This window comes from Muntiacus reevesi, chromosome 4, assembly GCF_963930625.1.
Source record: "Muntiacus reevesi chromosome 4, mMunRee1.1, whole genome shotgun sequence".
Taxonomy (NCBI): Eukaryota; Metazoa; Chordata; class Mammalia; order Artiodactyla; family Cervidae; genus Muntiacus; species Muntiacus reevesi.
The window spans coordinates 70,155,125-70,180,233 of record NC_089252.1 but is presented as its reverse complement, the minus strand read 5'-3'; the positions used below and the strand labels follow the sequence as shown (position 1 = coordinate 70,180,233).

The 25,109-nt window shown below is 39.2% G+C and overlaps 1 protein-coding gene across 12 annotated transcripts in view; it reads right to left on the bottom strand.

Moving 5' to 3' along the window:
• The window catches only part of LRRFIP2 (LRR binding FLII interacting protein 2), a 109,600-nt gene that overhangs the window by 24,324 nt on the left and 60,167 nt on the right, over positions 1–25,109 (bottom strand). For 4 of the 12 annotated variants that reach the window (XM_065932978.1, XM_065932979.1, XM_065932981.1 and 1 more), the window contains 4 exons: positions 11,418–11,462; positions 9,938–10,054; positions 6,948–7,019; positions 2,227–2,397 (listed from right to left, as the gene is read on the bottom strand). In XM_065932978.1, coding sequence (XP_065789050.1) covers positions 2,227–2,397; positions 6,948–7,019; positions 9,938–10,054; positions 11,418–11,462 — 405 coding nt within the window. Of the gene's footprint in view, positions 1–2,226; positions 2,398–6,947; positions 7,020–9,937; positions 10,055–11,417; positions 11,463–18,481; positions 18,572–20,799; positions 20,869–23,095; positions 23,153–23,618; positions 23,667–24,520; positions 24,566–24,646; positions 24,698–25,109 lie in introns of all 12 variants that reach the window. The other 8 variants (XM_065932972.1, XM_065932973.1, XM_065932976.1 and 5 more) reach the window with 4 other exon arrangements.

Genomic DNA, 25,109 nt, shown 5'->3' with positions numbered 1-25,109 from the left:
CATGCCCACGAAGTCTTCTGCGTCACCGTATTTGAAGCAGATTCCCAGGGCATTAAAAAAACACACAGACTTTTCAAAGTCAAAAAGCACAAGATTCAGAAGCAAAAACAAACTGAAAGAAAACCACAGCTCTATGTATGCTAAGACATCTCTATATCCCAGAAAATGACAGGAGGGAAAAAGAAGTAGGTGAAAACAGCTTATCACAGGGATTTTTTTTAATTAATGCTCAAGGTCATTGGAGAAGATAGAAAGAGAAGAACTCCTTTTAGTACTGACCATTCAATACATACCATGAGCTTTTTTCTAATCTGTCAGAAGCAAGAGCCAGAAATAGACACGAAAAATGTGTGGCAAGGTAGAAAAAGAGTCCAAGGACTAAGAAAAATAAGATGGTTTGGACTCTCCAAAACTGGCTGATGAGACACAGGAAGAATCAAAGAGGAATCCATCTACCATCACCACACTGTCAAGGAGCCACTGTCATCAATATGAAAACACCCAGAAGCCCCTGTCACCTTATCTAGATGTAGGTCTTCTTATCCTAATGTTTTTGTTTACAAACATTATTTTTTCTGAGGAGTTTAAGGCAAAATCCAGCAGAAACTACAGAGTTCCCAAATACCCCTGTGCCCCTTCCCCCTTTCCAGAACAGCTTTCCCCCACTATCAACATCCTAAACCAGTGGGGTATATTTGTTGCGGGGCTTCCCTGGTGGCTCAGACGGTAATGCATCTGCCTGCAATGCGGGAGACCTCGGTTCAATCCCTGAGTCAGGAAGATCCCCTGGAGAAGGAAATGGCAACCCACTCCAGTACTCTTGCCTGGAAAATCCCATGGATGGAGGAGCCTGGTAGGCTACAGTCCATGGGGTCGCAAAGAGTCAGACATGACTGAGTGACTTCATTCATATTTGTTGCAATCAATGAGCCTACACTGACATGTCACTGTCACTCAAAGCCCATAGCTGACATTAGAGTTCACTCTCTGTTGTACATTCGGTGAGCTGTGATAAATGTACAATGTATGATTTAGAATAGCACTGCTGCCCTAATAATCTCCTGCACTCTGCCTCTTCAGCCTTCCTTCCCTTAACCCTGCTACAAATACTTCGTAACACTTTGTAAAAGTGACGAAAACAGACTGGAATGTGCATTTTCAGTCCTCAAGAAATCCCTATAGAGTCTACAGTAATAATGTGGGTCCCTGAGAGGTTATATTAACACCTTCTCTCCTTTTATTACGTACAAATACAGATTGTTATTGCTTCTAACAATTCACCAAAGCACATTTCCTAAATTCTTTTTTTTTTTTAATACAATGTACCGGCAGCTCATTTCTTCATAGTAATATCCATCTGTCCTCTGCTTGGACTGATTTCAGCACTTTTTAAAAAATCCAATAAGCTTTTTAAGGGAACTCAACTTGTTTCCTGGGGCTGTCAAAAGGCAAAACCAGGCCTTGGGCAGAGGCTTTTATTTTCCATCTGCAGATTTTAACAATATAGCTTACAAATCGCTAAAGAAAACATCTGCTGATTTCTGATCCACACCTCCACACTGCTGTTTCCAAATAACTGGTTAAAGACTTCTCCCCAATCATTTAGAAAACAGGTTCTCTTGAAAAATGAGAGAAGAAAAGAAGAGAGAAGAGAAGAAAAAAAGAAAAGAGAAAAAGCGAGCCATCTGACTGAAAATCTCTGGAGCTTTGTTAAGTTCTAGCAGTTATAACAGGAAGAAGTAATTCACTCTAGTTGTCAAATTAAGAGATAGAAAATAAAGATCAAATTTGAACTGCATTCTATTTTCAGAAACTAAAGGAGGTGATAAGTTTCCCCTTATGAAAAGAAATTAAATCTTATAAAAATTAAAAAAGGAAAATATTCCAGGAATGGCAGTCTTATGTTCTGTTGATTTCCTTGCAGCAACCAGTTTTGAGGGAAATACCATTTCCCAGGACCCTGGCCTCTTCCATCAAAGCCAGTACTTAAAAAAATTTTTTAAATTCTCCTTTATTCTTCATTGATAATACTAACAACCATTCCCTGAAAAAATACTATGTGCTAAATAAACACTTTATAGTCAGTAATAATCATTAACCTCTCGTCACAGAACTATGATGTAGGCATTACTGGCCCCATTTTACAGAAGAAAACAGTACTTTTTAAACAGCAGGTTTTAATTTTCTGACCCCAGAGAAAAGCATGATGTAAAATGAGCAAATTACCTTTGATTTTTCTTCATTTTCTCTATAAAATTCTGCCATCTGTTCCTCCTGCTCTTCAATAACATCCTTGAGGGTATCTACTTGGTATATCAAATTGTTCTTCTCATTGTCTAACTGTGCATTGGAAACCATGGCTTTCTTGTATTTTTCTTCCACTTCAGACAAAGACTCCTAAATGAAAGTCAGAGTCATCAGTCTGATATCTAAAATACGTTCATCACCTACAGCACTGGCACAAACATAGGAAGACATATTTTTGCAAAATACAAGCAGTTTTGGAAACTTTGTTTAGTGACATGCACATGAAACAGGAGGATGACAATAAGCCAAGAAAGCCATTATAAGCACTTTATGGGCTCTCTGCTATCCAAGAAAACAGTATGAAGCAGCAAGGTAGCCTCCGAAAGACGCAAAGGCATGCAGACAACACGTAAGAGTCAGAGTGTAAAAGTCATAAAATGGAGACTCGTGAATGTTTGCAGAAATGTCGCTCTCGTGGTTTTCAACAGCAAGCTGTCCGGCACTCTGAGCGCAACGACAGGGATACAGCCTCTCACACCCCTTTGAGTCTCACCAATTCTTGGATCTCTGTTTTCAGTACTTTCCTGTTCTGCATATGCTAATAAATGTATACACATTTTCTCTGGACATTATTCAAATACCAGCCATTTAAAATAAGTTAAGCGACACAAAACAATTATTTTTTTAAAAAGAGCTACCAGGGGAATCCCCTGGCGGCCCAGTGGTCAGGACTCCGTGCTTTCACCGCAGGGCCTGGGTTCAGTCCCTGGTTGGGGAACTCAGATAACACAAACCCAGCTGCAAGCTCCCCCTCCCCACCCCCAAAGAAATGCTACCACTGAATGCCTAAATTTTTATATGCTTCAAAGTTTTCTGCCTAAAATAGCTTACAGTCTGCTTTTAAATAGCTGCTTCTATTTTGGTAGATTACTATTACCTACTTTTAAAGCTAAAAAGAAAAACATTTCACATAGAAAAAGTCATCACTTCTGTATTTTTAAAATACTGATGCAAATGGTTAACAAACAAAAGAGCAATGATATTTGAACTGAGGGTTCTGAGAGTCCAGAATCCTTTACACATTTATGATCAACTGATATTGGACAAGGGTGCCCAGACAACTCAGTGGGAAAGAATAGTTTTTTCATAAATGGTGTTGGGGCAACTAAGATCCACATGCAAGCAAATAAAGGTGGACTCCTACCTCACACCTACATACACAAAAATTAACTCAAAATGGATCACAGTCCTAAATTAAAAGCCAAAATTATAAAACTCTTCCCCCCAAAACACAGAAGTAAATCTTTATGACTGGCGTAGGTAGTGGTTTCTCAGATATGAAACCAAACTATCAATGTAAGAAAAAAACAGACTTTATCAAAATTAAAAACTTTTATGCTACAAACTATATATCATCAAGAAAATAAAAAGACCATGCAAAAAATGGGAGAAAACATTTGTAAATCTTATATCTGATAAAGTACCTGTATCTAGAATATATAAAGAACATTTATAAATCAACAATTAAAAGACACACAATTCAATTTTAAAATGGGAAAGGATTTGAACAGATATTCCTCCAAAGAGGGTATAAAATGGTAAGCATACAAAAATATTCTTAATATCATTAATGATTAAAGAAATAAGATCAAAACCATAATGAGATACTACTCCAGACTGAATAGGATAGCTATTGTACATAATCAAAAAAAGAGATAACAAGTGTTGGTGAGGAAACGGAAAAACCAGAATCCTCATACATTGCTAGTGAGAATGTAAAATAGTACAGCTGCTTCAGGAAAAGAGTCTGGCAGCAAGTCAAAATGTTAAACATAGAATTGCCATATGACCCAACACTTCTATTTCTAGGTAATCTGCCCAAGAGAAATGAAAAGATATATCTATACAAAAAACTAGACACAAATGTTTATGGCAGCATTATTCATAACAGCTCCAAACTATAAACAATTCAAATGCCTATCAACTAATAAATGGATAAACAAAATGTAGTAAATCTGTACACTGTAATGTTACCAATTTTTACATACACACACACACACACAGATGCATGTTATGACATGGATGACTCTTGAAAACATTAAGTAAAAAGTCAATCACAAAAGATGACATTGACTAGTGGTCTGGGAGTGAAGGAATGAAGAACTGCTGCTGATTAGTATGGGGTTTCTTTCTGGGGTAATGAAAATACTGTAAAACTGGTGATGTCTGTGCAACTCTGTGACTAGGCAAAAAAAAAAAAAAAAAAAAACCAACCACTACACTGTACACTTTTTCAATAGGTAAATTTTATGGCATGTGAATTTTATCTTAATGAAGACACACACACACACACACACACTTAATTGTTCGCAAATCAGGAGTATATTAATGTTTTGGGGTTTTTTCCAGAAAATATGAACAAACTTTTAGCCCAACCCCACACAATGCAGAATTTAGAGTGATTCTGATTCATCTTAGAGACAAATAGCAAAAAAGAAAAAAAAAGAAGAAAAGTCATCCTCACAACTCAGTCCCATACAAAATGGGACATGACTGCATGAACACCAGTATCTAAGGTAGTTTAAGCAGCAGCTGCAAGGATACCACATATAAAATTAAAAAATAGACATAAAATGTGTGGAATGTACTTTTCTTTAAACAACAGACCACAGAGGACTAGTTTAAGTGTCAAGGTACTTTTAATGATTTTAATCTAGTTCACACAGTGATACCCAAAAGGAATTAGTCTACTTAAATATATCCAAGGAATTGGAATTTTCAGTGTAGGTTCTGGACTACAAGCAACAACATTATCCAGGAAGTGGCTAAAAATGAAAACTTTCAATAACCCCATCCTAGACTTTTTGAATGAGAAAATCTGGGAGCAGAGTCCAGCAATCTGTGCTATTAATTAGACCCAGGTGATGATGGATGGAAGTTGGAGTGGGAAAAAACCCCTCACAGGCAGACATACTTGAGAATAATGTCATAAGCAATGACCTACCATTCTTTTTTAATAGGATATGGGTACATCACACCACTGTGCTTTGACCACCAACTGGATGATTTTGTAAATGACTTTTTTCTTCTGTTTAAAAGACTCATTTCAAGGATAAACACAATCTGAAGTCAAGTTCAGTTATATACTAACTATGAATGAAAAAAAGGGGTCTTATCTGTTCAGAGTCTCAAATAAGGTGAATCTGTTTTCTGTATCCTTCAAAGAATGCAATAAATGATAGGTCAAAAAGAGGAAAATGTTCAAAATAAAATGACAAACAAGTAAGAATTCCTCTGAATCATTTGCTTTCCTGATACATTATGTTACATTCAATACTTTAAAATGAATGTATTGATTCAAAGTCCTGGATTTGTTCCCTTGATCTAAGATATTTCCAAGTCATAGCTCCAAACTTGAAGATGAGAGCAATGAGCTGAGTGAGCAGACAGGCACACTAACTGGACTCTCCTGATGTCCACCAGGGCCCACACACGGCTGTCAGTGGTGTCCGGGCGCCCCAGGAACGCCCTCCACAGGCCTTCCCACCCTTTCTGGTCCTGAGTCTTCACCGTGTGCCTTTTGGGCCACATCACCTGCCTGAAGGCTTTGGCTGGTAGCTGGCCCAAGTCCAGTCATGCCAGGGCAGCCTTTGCTTGTTAGGTTCATGCTGTGTTCTTGGGGCATCGCCCAAGTCACCTTTCTGAATGCCTTGTTTACATATTTTGAGAGGCCTGGTGTCTATTTCTATATTAAATAGGGAACTACCTGTGTTCAGAGAAACTTACGGTAATTCATATATTAGATCTGGACTTTGTAAGAAAACACAGGGAAGAGCATGATAATCAAGTGCCATTTATAACTAAGATGTCTGCCACACACCTACACTTCTATTGAAAACCAGTATCCATTCTTGCTACCATTTAAAAAGGGAACGTGTTAGTCGCTCAGTCATGTCTGACTCTTTGTGACCCCGTGGACTACAGCCTCTGTCCATGGAATTCTCCAGGCAAGAAAACTGGAGTGGGTTGCCACTCCCTTCTCCAGGGGAACTTCCCAACCCAGGGATCGAACCTGGGTCTCCTGCATTGCAGGGAGACTCTTTACCGTCTGAGCCACTAGGGAAGATCCCTATTTAAATTTACCTTCAAATTCTTCAAGGCACTGAATCTGTGTAACCCTTTTTGACCTACATGTAAAAAAACCACCAAAACACAGTCCTCATGCTTCAGGGTCTTTCCACCACAGGGATTATTTATAGGAATGCTCTCTCTCAGATGCTGCTTCCTCCTGTTTCTAACACTGAATTTGGTGACAGAAATAGGCAATGCTCTTTTGTTTAGCTTGGAAGAATTTTAAGGTTTAATTCTCAAAAAAAAAAAAAAATATTCTTAGAACACTTCTTAGGTTTTTGCCTAACTCAATTGTGTAAGGCTAAGACACAAGGGATATGTAAGTATTTTACAAGGTTTAAAAACTGAGGCTGACTATCTTTTGCTGAATAGTCCCAAAACTACACCACACATGTAAATATCAGCAGAGACTGGAAGTTCGCCTTTCACCGCAGGTTAAGCACATGCTTGAAAGACAAACACGGTTAGTAAAGCCATGTGCAGTGGGGTTAAGAGAACTCGGGAAACCGCCGTTACTGACACTTCTGCGCACAGAGAGCATGCTTGGGCTGCAGAAAGGGCCCTGATACCTTCAGTTCTTTAAGCCCCTGCATGTATCTCCCTTCTACATCCTGAATCTGGTCCTTAAGGTCATAGATATCCTGCAGGACATAGGAATGAACCATTGCATAAAACCACACACGCCAAGTCTCAAAGGATTCATGAAAATGTGAATTACTTCTGTAGAGACCAGACCAAAAGAAGAGACGTTAAAGTACACAAACTTAACTGCCACTCCAAACAGACATGAGATGGTGGGGCTGGGGAAGGCCCTAGAGTAACCAATTCAACTTATTAAAAATTTTCTTGGCATGGATTCCTGTTGAAGCAATACTAGCAAACAGGGGCAGGCTGTGTATGGACAAAAGCTATAGCTTATAATGTTTTTTAAAACACAATTTTGAAAATTGCATAAATCATTTAAATAATTTTGAGTATAACACTTCACCAAGAACTAGTAAAACGTAGCAAATTAATTACAAGTTGAAAATTTTACTGAGTTATGCAGAAGTTTTTAAAAAATGGAAAACTAGATATTAACAAAGTTGTCTTTCAATGACTTGGTTACTGACCACAATTCATTTGGGAGAAAGAGAAGGGAGGGAAATTAAACACAAAGCTTTTTAAATACAATGTCAAATGAGACAGTCTATCCTGAGGACACCATTTAAATGATGAGAAAAGTCTTTGCTCCAAATGTTACCATAATCCTTATAAAAAAAAGTAAAGCAGGTCAAATTTTAAATGGAAAATATTGTCTCTCTTGTACCCAACCTTGCTACATGAGATCTACTCTGGATGGTTGATTTAGGTTGGAAATAACAGCTACAGACCCTTGAACGTAACTTTACAATTACAGGCAGGAACAATGGCCCGCTGCACAGAGTTTCTACATTACATAACATTTCCCCTGCCTCTTCATTCCCTCCCCGGGGGGCCTGTTACTCCTCGGTTCCCTCACAGACGTTTATCAAGCGCCGATGCTCTCAGTCGTGTCTGACTGCGACCCCAGGGACTGTAGCCCGCCTGGCTCCTCTGTCCATGGGCATTCCCCAGGCAAGAATGCTGGAGTGGGTTGCCTTCCCTTCTCCAGGGGATCCTCCCAACCCAGGGATCGAACCCAGGTCTCCTGCACTTCAGGAGGATTCTTCACTGTCTGAGCCACCAGAGTGTCTACTAGGAGCCAGACACTAGCTCATTACACAAGCTCATTTCCTTCCAAGAGGTTGTAAATAGCGAGCACAGGCTGAGTCTGAAGCTGGAAAGCCCCATCCTCCTGTCTTTTGCTGGACTAGAAAACAGCATTTAAAGGCGAGAGCTGAGCTTATTTACTTTGCACCCCCACGCTTCTGCCTGGTACGAAGAGCTCAACAACACTGGCCCCTTCACAGTCAGAGCTCGGGTGACCTGGGCCGCCGCCTGCACAGCCACGGCCACTGCCACGATCCTCCCTAGCCTCTGCTAATCCTCAGCCCACTGTACAAGCTGCCCGCATCACACACCAGACTCCTGCTCCTGACCCGCCTGCAGTCTGACTCGGTCACCCAGGGTCCCTCCCTCCTCCTCTACTGTGTCCGGGGAAGGGGCGCCCACCTCCCCCAGCCTTATCTGGACATTCCTCTCACCCACTCAGGCACTTTCTATTCAGTTATTCCTCTCCTTAACTTCATGGTCTCTCTCTAATGGCTCAATCCAACCAATGAAGATAATAACTAAGGCTGCCTTTAAAAGAAAGCAAAAACCCTCTCTTAACACTCTCTCTATTGACCAATCAACTTCCAGCCTCCAATACTCTCTTCAGAGGAAGCTGCCTGCATTTCCTCCCATTAATGTTTTGACTTGCTCATCTCCTCCCCACTGTTCAACCACAGGGTAACAGTTCTCCTTGCCTCCAAGGTTTCTTCCAGCCTGTGGCCAACCTTTAGGAATGCAAATCAGATAGCACTGCTTCCCTGCTTCATATCCCACTGTTGTCAGGGTGAACCTGAATTCCTCTCAGGCAGCCACACAAAGTGTTTTGAGACGTGGCCCATCATTACTCCTCCAGCCTTCTCTCTCATGCATTACAAATCCTCACTTTCCATCCTATCCTCTGGCAACTCTGCTACCCAGAATAACCTTTTGGTTCTCTGAATTTATCAGAAAACACCTTCACGCTTCAGCTTCTTTGCCTGGTTAATTTTTATTGTTCCTTCACTCCTTCTCTCCTCTGAAAAGCCTTTCATTATCTCTTCTAACTTAGATGATGCTTCTCTGAATTCCCTTAACAGCCTTACTCTTGCTACTATGATAGTACCACACCACCTGGCTTTACTGGTTTATATTCACTTGTCTCCCATGTGAAACAGTGAATTCCTCAGGTTTCCAAAGTATGTTTTACTGCCTGAACCTATGGGGCCACGATAAACGCTGAATGAAGGAATAAATGCAGTTTTTATTACTACCCTTGCCTCGTTCCTCACAAACAGGATGCTCAGCAAATAGACATTCATAGACATTTTGAAAGGGTTATTAGTGAGACTGGAGGCTCAACTAACGGGTTAAATGAGCTTTCATTACTCAGGTATTTCTGTCATCCCAAATATTATTATACTTGTCTTATCATGAAACTCTGAGAGATAACTGTATTCAAGCAGCCAAATAATACTATAATGGCTCAGAAGACTAATAATCCCCAATGTCTGGTTCCCTGTACATCCACATATTTTCCATTTAAAATGTGGCCAATTATTTGAAAGGATGACTTTTATATACATTAGAAAGTTTTTTTGGCATTTGTAAACTAGCAGAACTCATTCCAAATACCATCAAATGTTCAGGAAAGAGAACAGAAAAGAATTAACTAATCTCCTTCCTTTCAGACCCTAGTCACATTCTTGACTGTATTAACTTTTTTTTTTTTTAAAGAACTCATACTTCTTTCCTTCCTACCAAGTCATATTAAATGTTAAATGGTTCCAGTATACTACAAAGAAGTCAAAAATAAAAAATATTTATAAAAAGCAAAATGGCGGTTTACCCGCAATTCACTTAATGAGGTGTCTGGGTCTATTAAGCTGCTGGTATCCCCGCTTCCTCGCCTGGATGAGTTTCCACTTAGAGGGGTTGTTGCTGAGGCAGAATTTCGAGATGAAGGCTAGAGAAAAAGAGAGATGACACTTTTAAGTCTTAGTTCTTTAAAAATAAATTTGCTGTGGAAACTAACAGTGGGGCAGGGTGACAGGAAGAGCTCTAACACAGCGTGGATGAGAGGTCACCGAACGCAGTCCACAAGCAATTTAGACTGGCCTTGGTGGGGAGCTGGGGAAGGGGGGTTACCCCGAGATGGGCCCAGGCATACTCAGCACAACTGCGTTTGCTCACTCTTTCGGAATCTAGGATTCATAATCACTAAGAAGGAAATAGTTCGTGTGAAGAGTTGTCTAAGTTTATCTTTGCTGTACTGTAAACAGTGCTGGGGTGAGGACATCAGCTTGATTTTAAACAGTTTCAGAATGCTATGTTGGTATGCCAATCATTAGGTTCCTGAAGCTGCTTCTTTAGAACCTTTTCTGTTCCCAACACTTTGTTGATAAAAGCTGAAGACACTTTCTGCAGCTGAGAGCAACAGCATTTTGCCCTCAGCTGCGGGTGATGCTCCTGATTAATAAACGGCAGAGATATGGGATGTTCAATTAATTCAGCAGACAACCAGCCACATGAGGCAACTGAGCACTTGGAATGTGACTGGTCCAAATTGAGAATTCTTTCTCAGGTGTGAAGAACACACCAGATTTCGAAGTCTTGATGTGGAAAAAAGAATGTAAAATATCTCACTGATAAGTTTTCATGCTGGTTATGCTTAAAATATTTTGGACATTTGGGTTAAATAAAATACATCATTTGAATTAATTTTATCTGTTTCCTTTTACTATTTTAGTGTGACTGCTAGAAAGTTCACATGTGGCTTACATTTGTGGCTTGCCCTATATTTCTACTGGACAGAACTGGCATATCATTGGGGACATAGCAAAAAATTAATCCAGATAATTTCCTAGGATGACTTTCTAAAAATGTTTCTAGAAGAAAGAGACTTTTTTTTTTTAAACACAAAGCAACTCCTAAAAAGGAATTATTTCACTTCAAAGAAATAATTTATCTATACAGGAAAAAGAAAGAAAACCTTCAGAGTTTGTCACCACCATTCCTAAAGACACTTCCCCACTTCCAGTTATGTAATGGTTTCTTCTTAGGATGAAATTCTAGAGGAATGAAAATCAAAAGAGCAGCCACAAGTTTAAGAGGTGACATGCAAGGAAATAAAATGCAGTGTCTCTTCTCTTCCCAGGGCTTCACATGATTCAACTGCAGAGGAATTTGGGGGTCAAGGACAGGAAGTAGATGAAGAAAGGAAGAGTAACTCCATCAGTTAAACTGTTGTAAAATCAAGAATAAAATAGTAGTAGAAAGTAAGCTAGTGACCTCGAGAACTTAATTTCCTTAGGAATTTATATACTCACCCTTGTGTAGTTTTCAGCATACTGTTTATCAGATTTTTCATCCAACTAGAAAAGAACAGAGATAAAAATCAGAAAAGATGTTGAGCATTTTGATTTTTTTAAGGGGGAAGAAAAAAAGAAGTGACACCATTTGAGTTCTCCAAGTTCAACTGATATTTGGATCCTAAAAGTAAACATACTAAAACTGAAATAAAAGTTGGGACACAGAAGACAAGATGTTAACTTCAATTCTTATTCAAGGAAGACAGAGTAAACATGCTATTCTTATGAAAAAAGTTAGAACCTTTGCATATATTTTTCTTTTCATGGTATTTGAAACAATTAAAAAATACTACATATAAACGTAAACTCTAGCATTGCAAAAGTTACACACACAAAAAAATACTCATACATGGAAGAAGAAAAAGTCTGATAAAACCAAAAGCCAACAAACTTTACTACATTATTAGTACACAGGACACATAGATAAGGCTAGTGCACTTAGCCAAAAACGTTTAGACTGGACTACAGCATGTTAAATGCATCCTCAAAAAAATTTCTCCACAGTCCAAGGATTTGGTTGTATGGTTTTCGTTTTTGCTTTTTAACTAATACATGCACATATCTAAAAAGAGAAAAAAATCAAACAGCACAAAGGGCATGTGCTACCCTCAAGGGCAGTCTACTCCCAAGTCTTTGCAAAATTCTAACAGTGGGGTCCCAAATACATCCCATATAGTCTCTTTTCCCTCACCATGTTTCAGAGATTAGAGAAAGCATTTTTCTTCATGGCATTTATCACTCCCTGACCCCATGATACTTATTAATCTATTTATTATCTGATCTCTCTCTTTAATGTAAACTTCATGTCTGTATGTTCTTTTCTGTATTCCTAACACCAAGAATAGCACCTGGCATACAGAAGGACTAAAACTTTGTCAAATGAGTGAATAAACGAACTATCCTCCTCCTGCACCTACAGACTGACCTCCTTTAACACTTGCACAGTACCCTGCTGTCTGGACATACCATACCAGTTATCCTCTCTCTCTCACAGACAGGCCTTAACGGTTGTTTCAGTCCATGCTTCAAGAAGAGAAGTACCTTAAAGGTCTCGCCTAAAACTCTGACTTTACAGCTGAGGAAAGAGAAATTTCAGATCTTGCTGAAGGATGAACAACAACTAAACAACAACTAAATGCCAGAGCAGGATCCAGATCTCAGTTTCGTCAATTGTTCATATTATTTACCTGTATATACTGTCCCAATTAAACTAGGGAGAAAAAAATCACAGAGAAATTTAACTAAATGAAAATATACCTAGACCCCAACTTCTAGACCAATAACCCTTCCAGCCCAATCTAGAGAAGAGATTTGCAAACTGTCCTCAGTTAATTATTAAAACACAAAACATCATTATTTCTGGCTCAGTTCCGATCACTTCAGTCTAACTTCCTCATATTTGAAAGCTTTCCTTTTTTTTTTAATCACTCACATTTATCATGTTCATTTTCTATTTCAGTAAACACCTTTTTCTATAAGTACTAAATCAGAACATAAATCCTGTCTTAGACTTTGAATTCTTTTTGCTGCTTCTTACTACAATACTCTTAAAAAAGAATGGACCTTACTTCATTTTGACTTCTTAAACCACACATGAAATGTCTTAAAACAAACAAGCAATAACAGTAGTTTTTCATGCTGGCAAATACTGCTATAAGGAGGAATTACCTTCCTCATATCTATACTAGTAAAAATATATTGCTTAATATTTAACGTGTTATTCCTCATAACAAAAGAAATACTACATCTAAATAGACTGCCTTATTCTCGTTAAGAGTACCTTCCAACTCTCTTCTCCTAATGAGTTAGAGAGAAAAACAGGCAGCATTCAGAAACAATCTTCCAGGTCCATCTGAAATCCTGTCCCTTACTTCACTCTCACACAAATGACCTGCAGCCCACCCACTTTTAACAGGCAGTCACCCGGGAGAAACCTTACAATCCAGAGGATGTGTCAGTGACCTAGTCGACCACAGGGCTGGTTCTCCTGCTGTCACTATCCGGACAGAACTGCCGCAACCCAGGCTGGTCACGTGCCAAACTTCAGGGCTGTGGAGGCAGCAAAAGCGCTGAGACCAGCCCCACCGCAGCCCAGTTATTTTGGCTGCAGGGACTTGGCCAGAGACTCCCCAGTTCGCCTACTTGTGCTACATTATGTGCAGCCTTCCATTTAGACAAAAAGCTAGCTGAAACCTGGTATTCTAAATGCCCCAGGAGGTCTACAAAGCTGCACTGCAACAAGAAGCCAGTGTTCAAAATGATGACCCAAAGGCTCCACCAGATCCTGGAAAGGATCTTAAACGGAATAAAATGGAATCATATTTAATATGCTAAGGTATAAAAGAAGGAAATGCTGCTGGTAAAAGGGTACAAACTTTCAGGTGTAAGATAAATAAAGTCTGAGGATCTAATGTAAAATATGGTGACTATAGGTGACTTTTCAAAAATTGCTGTTTATGAATAACACGCAAAAAATGAATATGTAGTAATATGAAAAATGAGAAAACAAAGGCTCTATGTATAATACTATATGGTCACAATTTTGTAAAACAAGCAAATTAAACTGAGATCGAAAAGAATACTGAAAATAAACCATTAGTAAAGACCTCAGAACTTGCTCATGAATACTGACGACAGCTTACTCAGCCTCAAAAATTTTCAAGTACATGTTATATCATTACATTCCTAAATAATTAAATACGTAAATTTACAATCAAGAAAAGGGTTTCCTTGATAGTTGGAAATGGAAAGTTGGCTAACAGGCTTGTAATATTTTACATTCATATTAATCTGCAAAGAGCATATAATGGCAAACTTCATTGCTTCTTTCAAGAATTTCAAATTATCAACTGGTAAACAACATATCAACTATCATCTTTTCTTTGGTGATAAATGCCTTTACCTTATCTATGTCTGGGAAATCTGAAAATACTTTGCTCTTAATATCCTAGAACACAGATTGTTTCTCTTTAAGTCTAAACTCCATGATTATTTGTTGAAATTAGCACACAAAAAATATTTCTTAGAATATATATCCTGTCAAATCTTTGAAACTTTCTGTTTCAAAGAAAGGTATTTCTTATTCTCAGATGAAGAGGCCCACTGGCCTTGTTTCAGCATATGAGTACTGTGACCGATAATTCTGTCCTACTAAAATGGTAAAACATAACTGAATCTTTTTGAATGGAAACAGAATTTTAATTATGAATACATTTTAATACCATCATTTGAAAGTATTGTTTAGAAATAGAAAGAGTTGTTTAGAAATAAACATGCATTTTGTTCCAAATTATATTTCTTTTTTAAAAGGACACTGGAGATTTGATATAACTGAGCTACGCGTATCTGATATGGAGAGCTACTTTCAGCAAGCAGCAACCATTCTGTCACCCATAACATAAATCTAATATAATGTATGACCAAGAGATAAGAGTATTTTATTAAGCCATTTGAACAAACTTTATTTTTTAAGGTATAAGGTATAAAATTATCATCTAATGAAGTATTTATAGTATAGTATGCTGAGGCTTCCCTGGTGGCTCAGCTGGTGAAGAATCCGCCTGCAATGCGGGAGACCCAGATTCTACCCCTGGGTTGGGAAGATCCCCTGGAGAAGGGAAAGGCAACCCACTCCAGTATTCTGGCCTGCAGAATTCCATGGACTGTATAGTCCATGAGGTAGCAAAGAGTCGGACATGACTGAGCGACTTTCACTTTTCTTGGCTTAAAGCAGTCACTGGAGTCTAATCCTTTGTTAACTTCTAATTTATATGTATATACTGACTTGATAATGTTATTTAAAAATTCTATTTGGAGAAAACCCTAAAAAACAGAAGATCTGACTCCCCAACCATAGAGGAGTAAGTGTGAGTTGCTCAGTCATGTCCTGCTCTTTGCAATCCTATGGACTGTAGCCCGCCAGTCTCCTCTGTTCATGGGGATTCTCCAGGCAAGAATACTGGAGTGGGTTGCCATTTCCTTCTCCAGGGATCTTCCCAACGCAGGGATTGAACGCGGGTGTCCTGCCTTGCAGACAGATTCCTTACTGTCTGAGCCACGAGGGAAGCAACCATAGAAGGGAAGGGAACAATTAATAATTTCCTAAAGCAAAACTAGCTGAGGAGTCCATTCAGAAATAGTCTAATCATTAATAATCAGTGAAACTACAGTTAAGCACATTTACATTCTTCTCCTTTATTCTAGCCCAACCCAAGGGACAGAAAGGGAAACAGTGCAGAAGACAAGACGAGAGGCAAAAGCAACCACACTGTGACCAGAGCCCCGCCAAAACAGGGCCTGGCGCCTTTTCCAGCACCTTCGAGCTGAGATTTATAAACTAGCAGACTGTTACGCACATGCTGATCCACAGTGGGGAAGCCAGAAGCTATCCTTTGAAATTTTTAATTCACTGTTAGCATTTTAAAATTGAGATTTCACAAGGATTCTTTTTTCAGAACAAGTGGTAGATACTGGTTTGTCCTTTGTTCCTCACATTTTCTGAGCAATATTAAACTGGTTTAGGTCTTCCTATCCCTCTCCCAGCACCTCAGTAAATCTTTTTTAAACTGTATTTAGTATAAAATGTAGTCCCTATAGGCATTAATGAGAAATTTGTTCCAAACGTCACAGGATCATATTTAGTAAGAAAATTCCTTTATAGATCATTGCTTCATGCCTAATTATGCTGTCCTGAAAATGCCCAGACTGAAAAAAATATTCATTTGCTTGCTGAATAAAAGTGAATACTTCACTACTTTAAAAAAACCCCGAGATATTTCACATAAAAATGCAGATTTCCGCTTATCCTTTTAAAAAGCATATGTGTGAGGGAGTGGGGGGTGGAGATCTTACCAACATCAAGTCGACTTTTTGTTTATAATGAGCTGAATTACAGTATAACCTTTAGAGGAAATAATATTAGACAATTTTTTTTTTTTTGCTCTAGAGAGGGGACCAACATATACATGTATCTCAGGCTGTGCCAAGAGGCAAAATTAAGGATATTACATAGGTACTTAGACAACCATTCAGGAAAAAAAATCACTTCGGCTCATAGGCTATAAAACAGGGTGCTGGCCAACGCCCTGGAGAACCTCGTGCTTGTGTTGTAAGGCGCACAGCATGATTTGATACACATATGCTTGGCCTATACGGGGCTTCCCTGGCGGCTCAGTGGTAAAGAACCCACCTGCCAATGCAGGAGGTGTGGGTTCTGTCCCTGGATCGGGAAGACCCCCTAGAGAAGGAAATGGCAACCCACTCCAGTATTCTTGCCTGGGAAATCCCATGGACAGAGGAGCCTGGCGGGCTACAGTCCATGGGGTTGCAAAACAGTTGGACATGACTTAGCGACTAAATTAACAATAAGAAGCCTATATACATGTGTATCAAATCCAAATCATTATATATCTTAAATATGTATAATTCTTATTAAAATGTGTCGGTAAATCAAAATAATTACTGGGAAAAGAGTTTCATTTAATTAGAAGCAGCAGTGGAAGACTTTAAAAATAAAGTCAATCTTTTCACTTCTGTATAGTTACTAAAATAAACTGCGAAGAAATAAACGTAAGGAGGATATAACCAGTAATTCAGACATCATATTAGGTGCTAAACGGATTCAAAGTTTTTAAAAGAAAGGGTGTACATACTAAATTAAATTGAGTATATCTATGAAAAAACAGGTTAATAAGCAAATTAATAAAATAGGCAATATTTCAGGGGAAGGACCTGGGAGCCAATCTTCTAACTTGGGTGCAGAGAGATTCCTTGATCTGAGGAAAGCCAAGACAGGGGCTGCTGCTCAGCCAGCTTTGAGAGCCAACCATCTGGAATACTTGAGGACCACACTTAGAATTGTTTTCTAGGATTAGTCATCCACAAGTAGCTATTTAAATACAATCTGTGATGTGCTAAATATAAATAACTATCTTTTCATTAAAAAAAGTGTCTAATTTTTTGTTAAGAAACTCTGCCTCATCTGATTCAAAGAGTTGATAACTAGAGCAGTTGTTGGTTCAAGGGCAAAACAACACAAAAACAACAGAGAGAAGGTGTTACAGACAGAAAATCAGGCTGTTAGATATACCAGGCAGGTAGACATCTGCTGCTGTGGGTTCCTTCATTAAGGTAAACGCCTCCAGGCATTACTACTGGACGCTCTTTCCTAAATGCAGTTCCCAATGAATGTGAGGGCTTTCCAGGTGGCCCAGTGGTAAAAGAATCTGCCTGCCAATGCAGGGGATTCAGGAGACACGGTTCGACCCCTGATTGGGAAGATCCCCTGGAGGAGGAAACGGTAATCCAGTCTAGTATTCTTGCTGGAGAATTCCATGGACAGAGGAGCCTGACAGGCTACAGTCCAAGGGGTCGCAAAGAGCTGGACACGACTGAGCAGAGAGCACACATAATGATGTGAAAGCAACGGACAAGCATTTCTTCAGAAACAACGCCTTAACCCAGACGCTCAGATCTACTCGGATTCTTCCCAGTTATGACAAATTAGTGACATTTTACTAAGTAGTGTATTTTATTGTTCAACTGTCAAAGTCCACCTAAAAATTTATAGATTCACCAAAATGAAAAGAGAAGAAAAATTTTAAGACCCATCAGGAATATCTAAATATGGGAAAGATATTAGATGGTTTTAAGGAGTTTTTTATCCTTTCATTAGGTCTGATACAATAAGAAAAAAGTTCTTAACTAGGGAGGCATACTGAACTATTTATTTGGAAATGGTGTGATGTATGGGATTTGCTTTAAAATAATTCAGGGAAAAAAAGAAGGGAAAGAGGAAGAAATAGATGAAGCAAAATTGGCAAAATATCAGTAATTGTTCAGGCTGCTCCTAGAAAACTTCCATAGGAAAAACTGTTTTAAAAAATAAGAACATATCAATGTATACATTTTGAAACAAAACAAAAACTATTTAATGCTGGTGTACTCAAATAAATTAAATTCTGATTTTAAAATAGCTGTTAGTCACAAGCCTGAGACAGTGGGTCCCCATGCGCTGCACTCACGCTGGTCAGATCTGGGATGCTCACGTCATCCACGTCGGAGACGACGCTCCCCCTGCGATAGGAGCGACTAAAATAATCAGCGGCAGAAACCTTTCAGTTAGAAAAAAATGAGATGCTTTAAAATTAAGGAGAGAGAGAAGAAAACGATAAGAACATTGTCACATGGGGGAAACCTTTTTTTTCTTTTTGTTGTGTGATAAAGTTTCATGAAATGAAATGAGGGAAGTGCTGTGATTACCTACTCAAGAAGGTAAGAAAGAAATGTATAGGGTTCCAAAATGACATCACAGCTCCCTATAAACTCTTACTAATTTTAGCCAGAGTTTTATGCTACAGAGATCATCATCTACTGCCTGAAGAGGAGCATCACCCTCACCACGAGGGATTCTAGGATAGCATTTACCTAAAGCCTCTACTATATGCCACAAATGTATAATGCATTATAGCTATCAACTCGGTTAAGCACATATATGCTGAATGCAGAATTACCTGCAGAGTATTTATTGTGCCTTTTACCAAGTTTCCAGTTTCCCCTTTTTCATATTTCTCAGGACAAGGAGCTGTAGAACAAACAATGAAGGAACTACACTGGCCTCTTTCTGGTTCCCTGAACACAACAGTCTCTTCTCACCTTAGCTGTTGGCACTGGCCTAAGAACTCTCAGCTCAAAGGTCATGTCCCTTGGAGACGCCTTCTCTGATCACCTCATCCCGAAGTGACACACATTCCACTCAATGTCCTCTATCACATCACCTGCTTTTTCCCTTCACAGTCCCTGTGTTTACTTTCTCTTTTTGTTTCTTCCTTTACCAGTCTTTTTCCTATTTCTTTCACTAGGATGTAAGCTCCATGAAGCCAGCAATCTGGCCCGTGTGGCATACCACATCATTCCCAGCACTGAACCCAGTGCCTCACGTATAACTGGTACTCACTCCATAAGCATTTGTTGAATTAAAAAACAATGAACATTTGTTACCTCACTCATCAGCTACTGCTTACCTCAGCTCTGTCTGATTACCTTGCTCAAAAACTCTTCTCTTCCAGAAAGGAATCTGGAAGCCCATCCACACAGATGCCTCCTTTAAGGCTTACAAATATGAAGTTTTATGAAGAGCTGAGACAGTCAAGCAATAGTATTCTTGCTCACAGTAACTCAACTTAAATTTACATATAATAATACTATAAAGGTACCCACTATCTCAGAATTTCGATAGTTCATTTACTCCATATATCAAGCCTACCTACAAAGATAGTCGTTACATGCTCATTAAAGAAATAAAAAAAGAAATAAAAATAGTAAGTAAAGAAATCACTATTAATACAACTAATGGGTTGGAGCAACAGTACAAGCCCCTGCCCTTCCCACTCTGTCACCTTCCAGGGTTTTTCGGGCATTGGGGACTGTTCTTTCTTCTTCAGCTGTGATTATGAGCACTACCTGGCTTGTCAAGGAACCAAAACTGGCTTAGTTCAATCACTGTATTTCTGGCAACAAAGCTCACAAACTCTCGCTGTTCCCCTTTTCTATGAAAAATTTGGGGTTTACAATCTTTCACAAAACATGCCTCAAAGTAAACGGCCTTCTAATTTCTTAAAGGAATTATAGCCTCTATAGCCTCTCAGTTATAGGGCTCTCTTTTTTTCTTTTAGCTCTAAGCTGATACACCATTCTCCTCAATGTAATTTTCAAATCAGTTCTTAATATAGCAAAAATGTCATCAGCTCTCTGTAAAATTCCTTACTTCATAAAAAAAACAAACAAACCTGAAATCATAATTTATATTCTAACATAGCTGTTTCTTACCTTTACAATTGTAACTCTAGTTGAATTCTAAGACAGTATTTTTAAATTTTGCCATCAGCAACTCAAAAAATATTCACAGGTCTTAAAAGATATAAACAATAGTTAAATACATAGCGAAGAAAACTACTAATTAATGGCAGCATGATTTCTAATCCATAGTAATGAGTTTTAAAGAATGTGCAAACATTAATCTTATTTGAGGTTTTTTTTGTTTTTGGTGAACTGTGCATATACATGCATGTGCATAAAACAGCAACAAGGAATAAAAAGTGAAAATCTGTCAAGTACATAATGACTAGCACATAAGAGGTGTCACAGCCCACTGAGAAAATGTATTCTCAGGAATACATTCTGAATGTATTTTACATTCTGAATGTAAATTATTCATATAAACTAAATTGGAAGAAAATGCTCATTTCGTCAAGTGAAAATTTCATTTTGCAATAGATTTCATATGATCACACAGTGTTGCAATTTTAAAACATTGATGTGTTTGCATGCAAAACACGCTCACCACGCTGTCCCTTCGCCCACGGCTGGCACAACCAGAAGACGCAACGCTTGCAGTGTCATCGTCGATAAACTACGGATATTAAAAGCAGATAATGACAAAGATGCAGTTTCACTATAGGTCTTCCCGTGACCATAAGCACAGGAAGGCAGGCTTTGGGAAGCACGCAAATGCTCACTATGAGTATTGATTGTAATTAGCACCACTATTGTGCACCATTAGACCAAAAAACTGTTTTGAGGCATATTGAATAATCACCAAAAACCAAAAGATAGTTCCAAAAAGCACAAAGATTAAAATAGTATTTACTTTACCTTTTAAGTTAAATGAAAGAAAAAGGGGGGGTGAAGCATGACTACTAGCCAACACTTGCTAGGGACCTCAAGCTTTTTAAACCTCTAGGCCCTCTGGGATCCCCTGATTACAATGAATTATAACCTTATAATTCATTAAGTCAATAAATACCCTGTCTTTTAGTTGGGGAGAGAAGAATAATCTTCTCAAATGAAACAATATGTCAAGCACAGAACTTCCTGCCACCACGGACGCTGAAACGATGGCTCCCGCTGTCCCTTGTTCACCCCCCGGGCAGCACGTGCAGTATCTCTAGCATCACTGCACAGCCCCCGCCCTCCTTCATCAGCGGTGGGAGACGCACCTTCAGGGTGCGGGGGCCGCCCCCATTCTGACGGCACTAAGGAGCCATTCTGGCATCACTGGGGTAATAACTCTGAGTCCCAACTTGCAAATGAAACAACATTTAGCCAGCACACAAGGACAAGATTCTACACTGGACTAAAAACATTACCATAATTTTTTTTGTTTTTTTGCAAGGGACCATCACAGCTGGGACACTGAAAACAACATCAGGCTCAAGAATTGCCAAGTGGAATTTTATTACCAGGTGGGTTAAAAATAAACTTCCTCCTGTGAAAAAGCTTGTATATCCTTAAACATCCCTGTAATAACTTTTTGTTAACTGTAACATTGGAATCCTTGATAAATGTCACTTGGAAACGGCAGGAGAAATGAGTCAAACATCTACATACAGGAAAGTCCATATAACTTGTCTATTCTACTCCACAAAGTAATCTATGCTGACCTTTAAGAAACTGCTTAATAATTTCTCCAATTTTAATATCATCAAGAATAACAAGGTAGTTCCTAAAAAAGTCATAATTTGCTATTAAAAATAGTAATTAGTACAGTCTTTTTGGTGGGTAATATGGTAATATACATAACTTAAATGTACATACTCTTTGGTTCCCATCATTTCATGATTAGCAACTTACCATGCAGATCTACTCATAATATACTTGTATAAGCAAGTTCACTGTAAAAGTATCTGTTGTAGCAAAAATCTGACAACCTAAAAGCTCATCAAAACAGGAGCAATTTTTCAAATGTACAGCCCCAGCACTAACAGAATGATGATACACTGCCATTAAAAAAATGTGCTGACCTAAAACTAATCTCCAAGAGGCACTCAGTGGAAATAGAAAGAGACATGACATACTTTTTAAAATCTTTTAAATGCCAAAAAAAAAAGAATAAAATAAATTTTTATATACTAATTTGAAAAGACACCTTGAGTAAAGAAAACAAGTTAAGCAGCATTAGGTACACAAATCACTTGCATACTGTTCAAACAAAGGACACTCGTACAGACATAAAATATCTCGGAAAGGATATACACAAACCGAGGTTGCATTTGGGGGACAGAAACAGGAGAAAAGTCAGAGGACTTTTACTTTGTACTTTCCTTAAGCTAATATTATGTTTATAAATTTAAAGCAAGTTTTAATACTCTAGAAAGACTGGGTAATTAGAATTGTCCCAGTTTCCTGTTTTATGTAGCAATTTTTTAAAGTTGACGTATTTCACTTCTTTCACTCCACTGATCGAAGGGCTAGGAAGCAAGTGGAATGGTTCAATGTAGAAAGTAGAGATGAAAAGGAGAAAGAAAAAGGATAGGGCAGTCAATTCACACCCTGAATTACCCCACTGGAAAAAAACAACAAGAATTTCCAAATGAGAATTACAAATAAATTAATACATTAAAAAAGAATTCTAATGGCACTAGCTTCAGACTCGTTTAAGAATTATGTGCTAAGTCACATTCATACAGAAACCACCAATTCAGACAAATTAGTTCTTGAGTTTGTGTGCTGAAGGAAAATGGCAACCCATGCACAACAGGGTGAGACACACCACACCCTCGATATTCTGAACGGTGAGTGCAGATTAATGAACCAATCAGAAGTGTCTACAGGACATGCAAGGAGACTAGGCAGCTCACCACAGGACTGCTTCGGGATGAACTCGTTCTCGATGAGTGAAAACTGTATTCAGATGGCTATAAAGTTTCCAAGAAGACAGGTTTTACAATAACGATCAGCTCCTTTTCCCGCTGGGAGGACATCGGTGCCCCTGGACCTGCCTCACGCTGGCTCCCAGGTGAAGGTAACTGTTACTCCCCCGGGGGAGCCCTACTGCACTCCTGCCCTCCTGACCTAGCCGCCCACCGCCCATGGCAAGAGCAAGCAGAGAACAAAGGGGTGCCCGAGAAGCGCTATTCTCATCCTCTCCCCGAGGAACTAATGAGCCAGAAAAGCGGTTTCTCTGCTTGTACTGCCTTCACACTTGAAGCCTCGGTTTGCAGCAGGCGCTTTCTCACAGCTTGGGGGAGTTGCAGTTGACAAGCTGATGGGTCACAGCTTGGAGAGTTATTACAGGTCAGATTAAATGGCTTTTCTCTTTGTAAGTAAACTGTGCCCACCTACACATCGCCCTCCCCACCACCGCCCCCTGCTTGGACTTACAGTTCGAGAACCGTAAGGGTTATATAATCCACCATTATACAATGACACCTGAAGAACAAAGGAAATACCATTTAGCCATTCAGCGTCAAAGTTATTTTGAAAGTGATGTAACTTCTTCAAAGTACTCAGTTCCAAAAAAGCTGAAGAATAGTGTTTAAGTGTACAGCCTCCCGAGGTGATAACACTCATTTGTCTGCATAAATTCCCGCGTCAGCCTCAGTAAAGCTTCAGGATCACACTTCATTTCAAAAAGCACCACTAGTTACAGCATTGCCTTTCATCATCATGTTATGAAATTAGGAGAACATTTACTAATTTATTCTTTCAAAAGAGGGAAGAAAACAGATAAGAAAGTGAGGTACAGAAAGCTTTGCCTACTGTCACGATAAAATCAAGCACAAAGCCTCAGGTTCCCGGTCACTAGAAGAGGCCACAACGAAACAAACAGCCTGAAAGCAACCAACTCATGATCGCACATTACACAGAGCTGTTGTTTTGGCTTTCGAGTCAGCTGGCTTCATTAAAGCCAAGTACTGACGTGGCCAAGGCCACAGCTGTTCCCCTGCAAAATATGACATCCCATGCCTAGGCAGCCATCTCACACAAGTATGCGAGTGGAGTGGAACCCATGCAAATCCACCTCGTCTAGAGGAAGCCAATTCTAGGCAAAGGCCCACCAACAGCCAGCACTATCTGCCACTGTGAGGAGAACACGCTCATTTTTACTCCCCAGAAGTTTTGTGCTTTAAGCAGAGGCAGCACATTTTGCAGTACACACAGCACTAAAGCCACGTGCTTCAGTGACTATTCTGACTATTTTGGAGGAAAGATGTCGAGCTAGAGCCAGCACCATGACAATGGCTCCGCCAAGAGTACACACATTGGAAGTGGAAAATACAAACCAGACTGGCACTTCTCAGCAGACCAGAATTTACAGTGGAGGAGGCCTATGGAGAAAGAGCACGATTTAACCCAAAGGAACGTAAGTGGCAGCTCTGAAGGCACCGTCCTCCTCAGGAAGTACTAACCCTGTAGCTCTTGGATGTCGCCAGAGGGTCGCTGTACAAGGAGGAAGACTGCTGAGAAACAAAAACAAAACACAGGCAAGAAAAGAAAGGAGAACCGGTCTCACAATCGTGAAAGCAGAAAGCCTATGTCTACTTTATATCCCGTAATTCATTAGTGATTCCTAAGTCTTTAAGGCACTTAAGTGACACACAGTGAGAAAAACTTAACCATTAGACACCTCTTTGACCATCAATTCTAAGGGCTCAGAAAGAAAAACACTTGTAATAGTTTTCTATAAATGTGTCTTAAGTCCCACTGGTCTTTGAACATTAATGTCAGGAGATGAGAGGGCCACCTAAGAAAATGTTCTGGGAACGAGGGCCTGGCACAGGGAGTGTCGCATACCGTGGCCACGTCGCAGCAGTTACCAGAAGCTCCTGTGACATCGAATGGGCTTATCCTGATTACTGGGAAGCCAGGTAA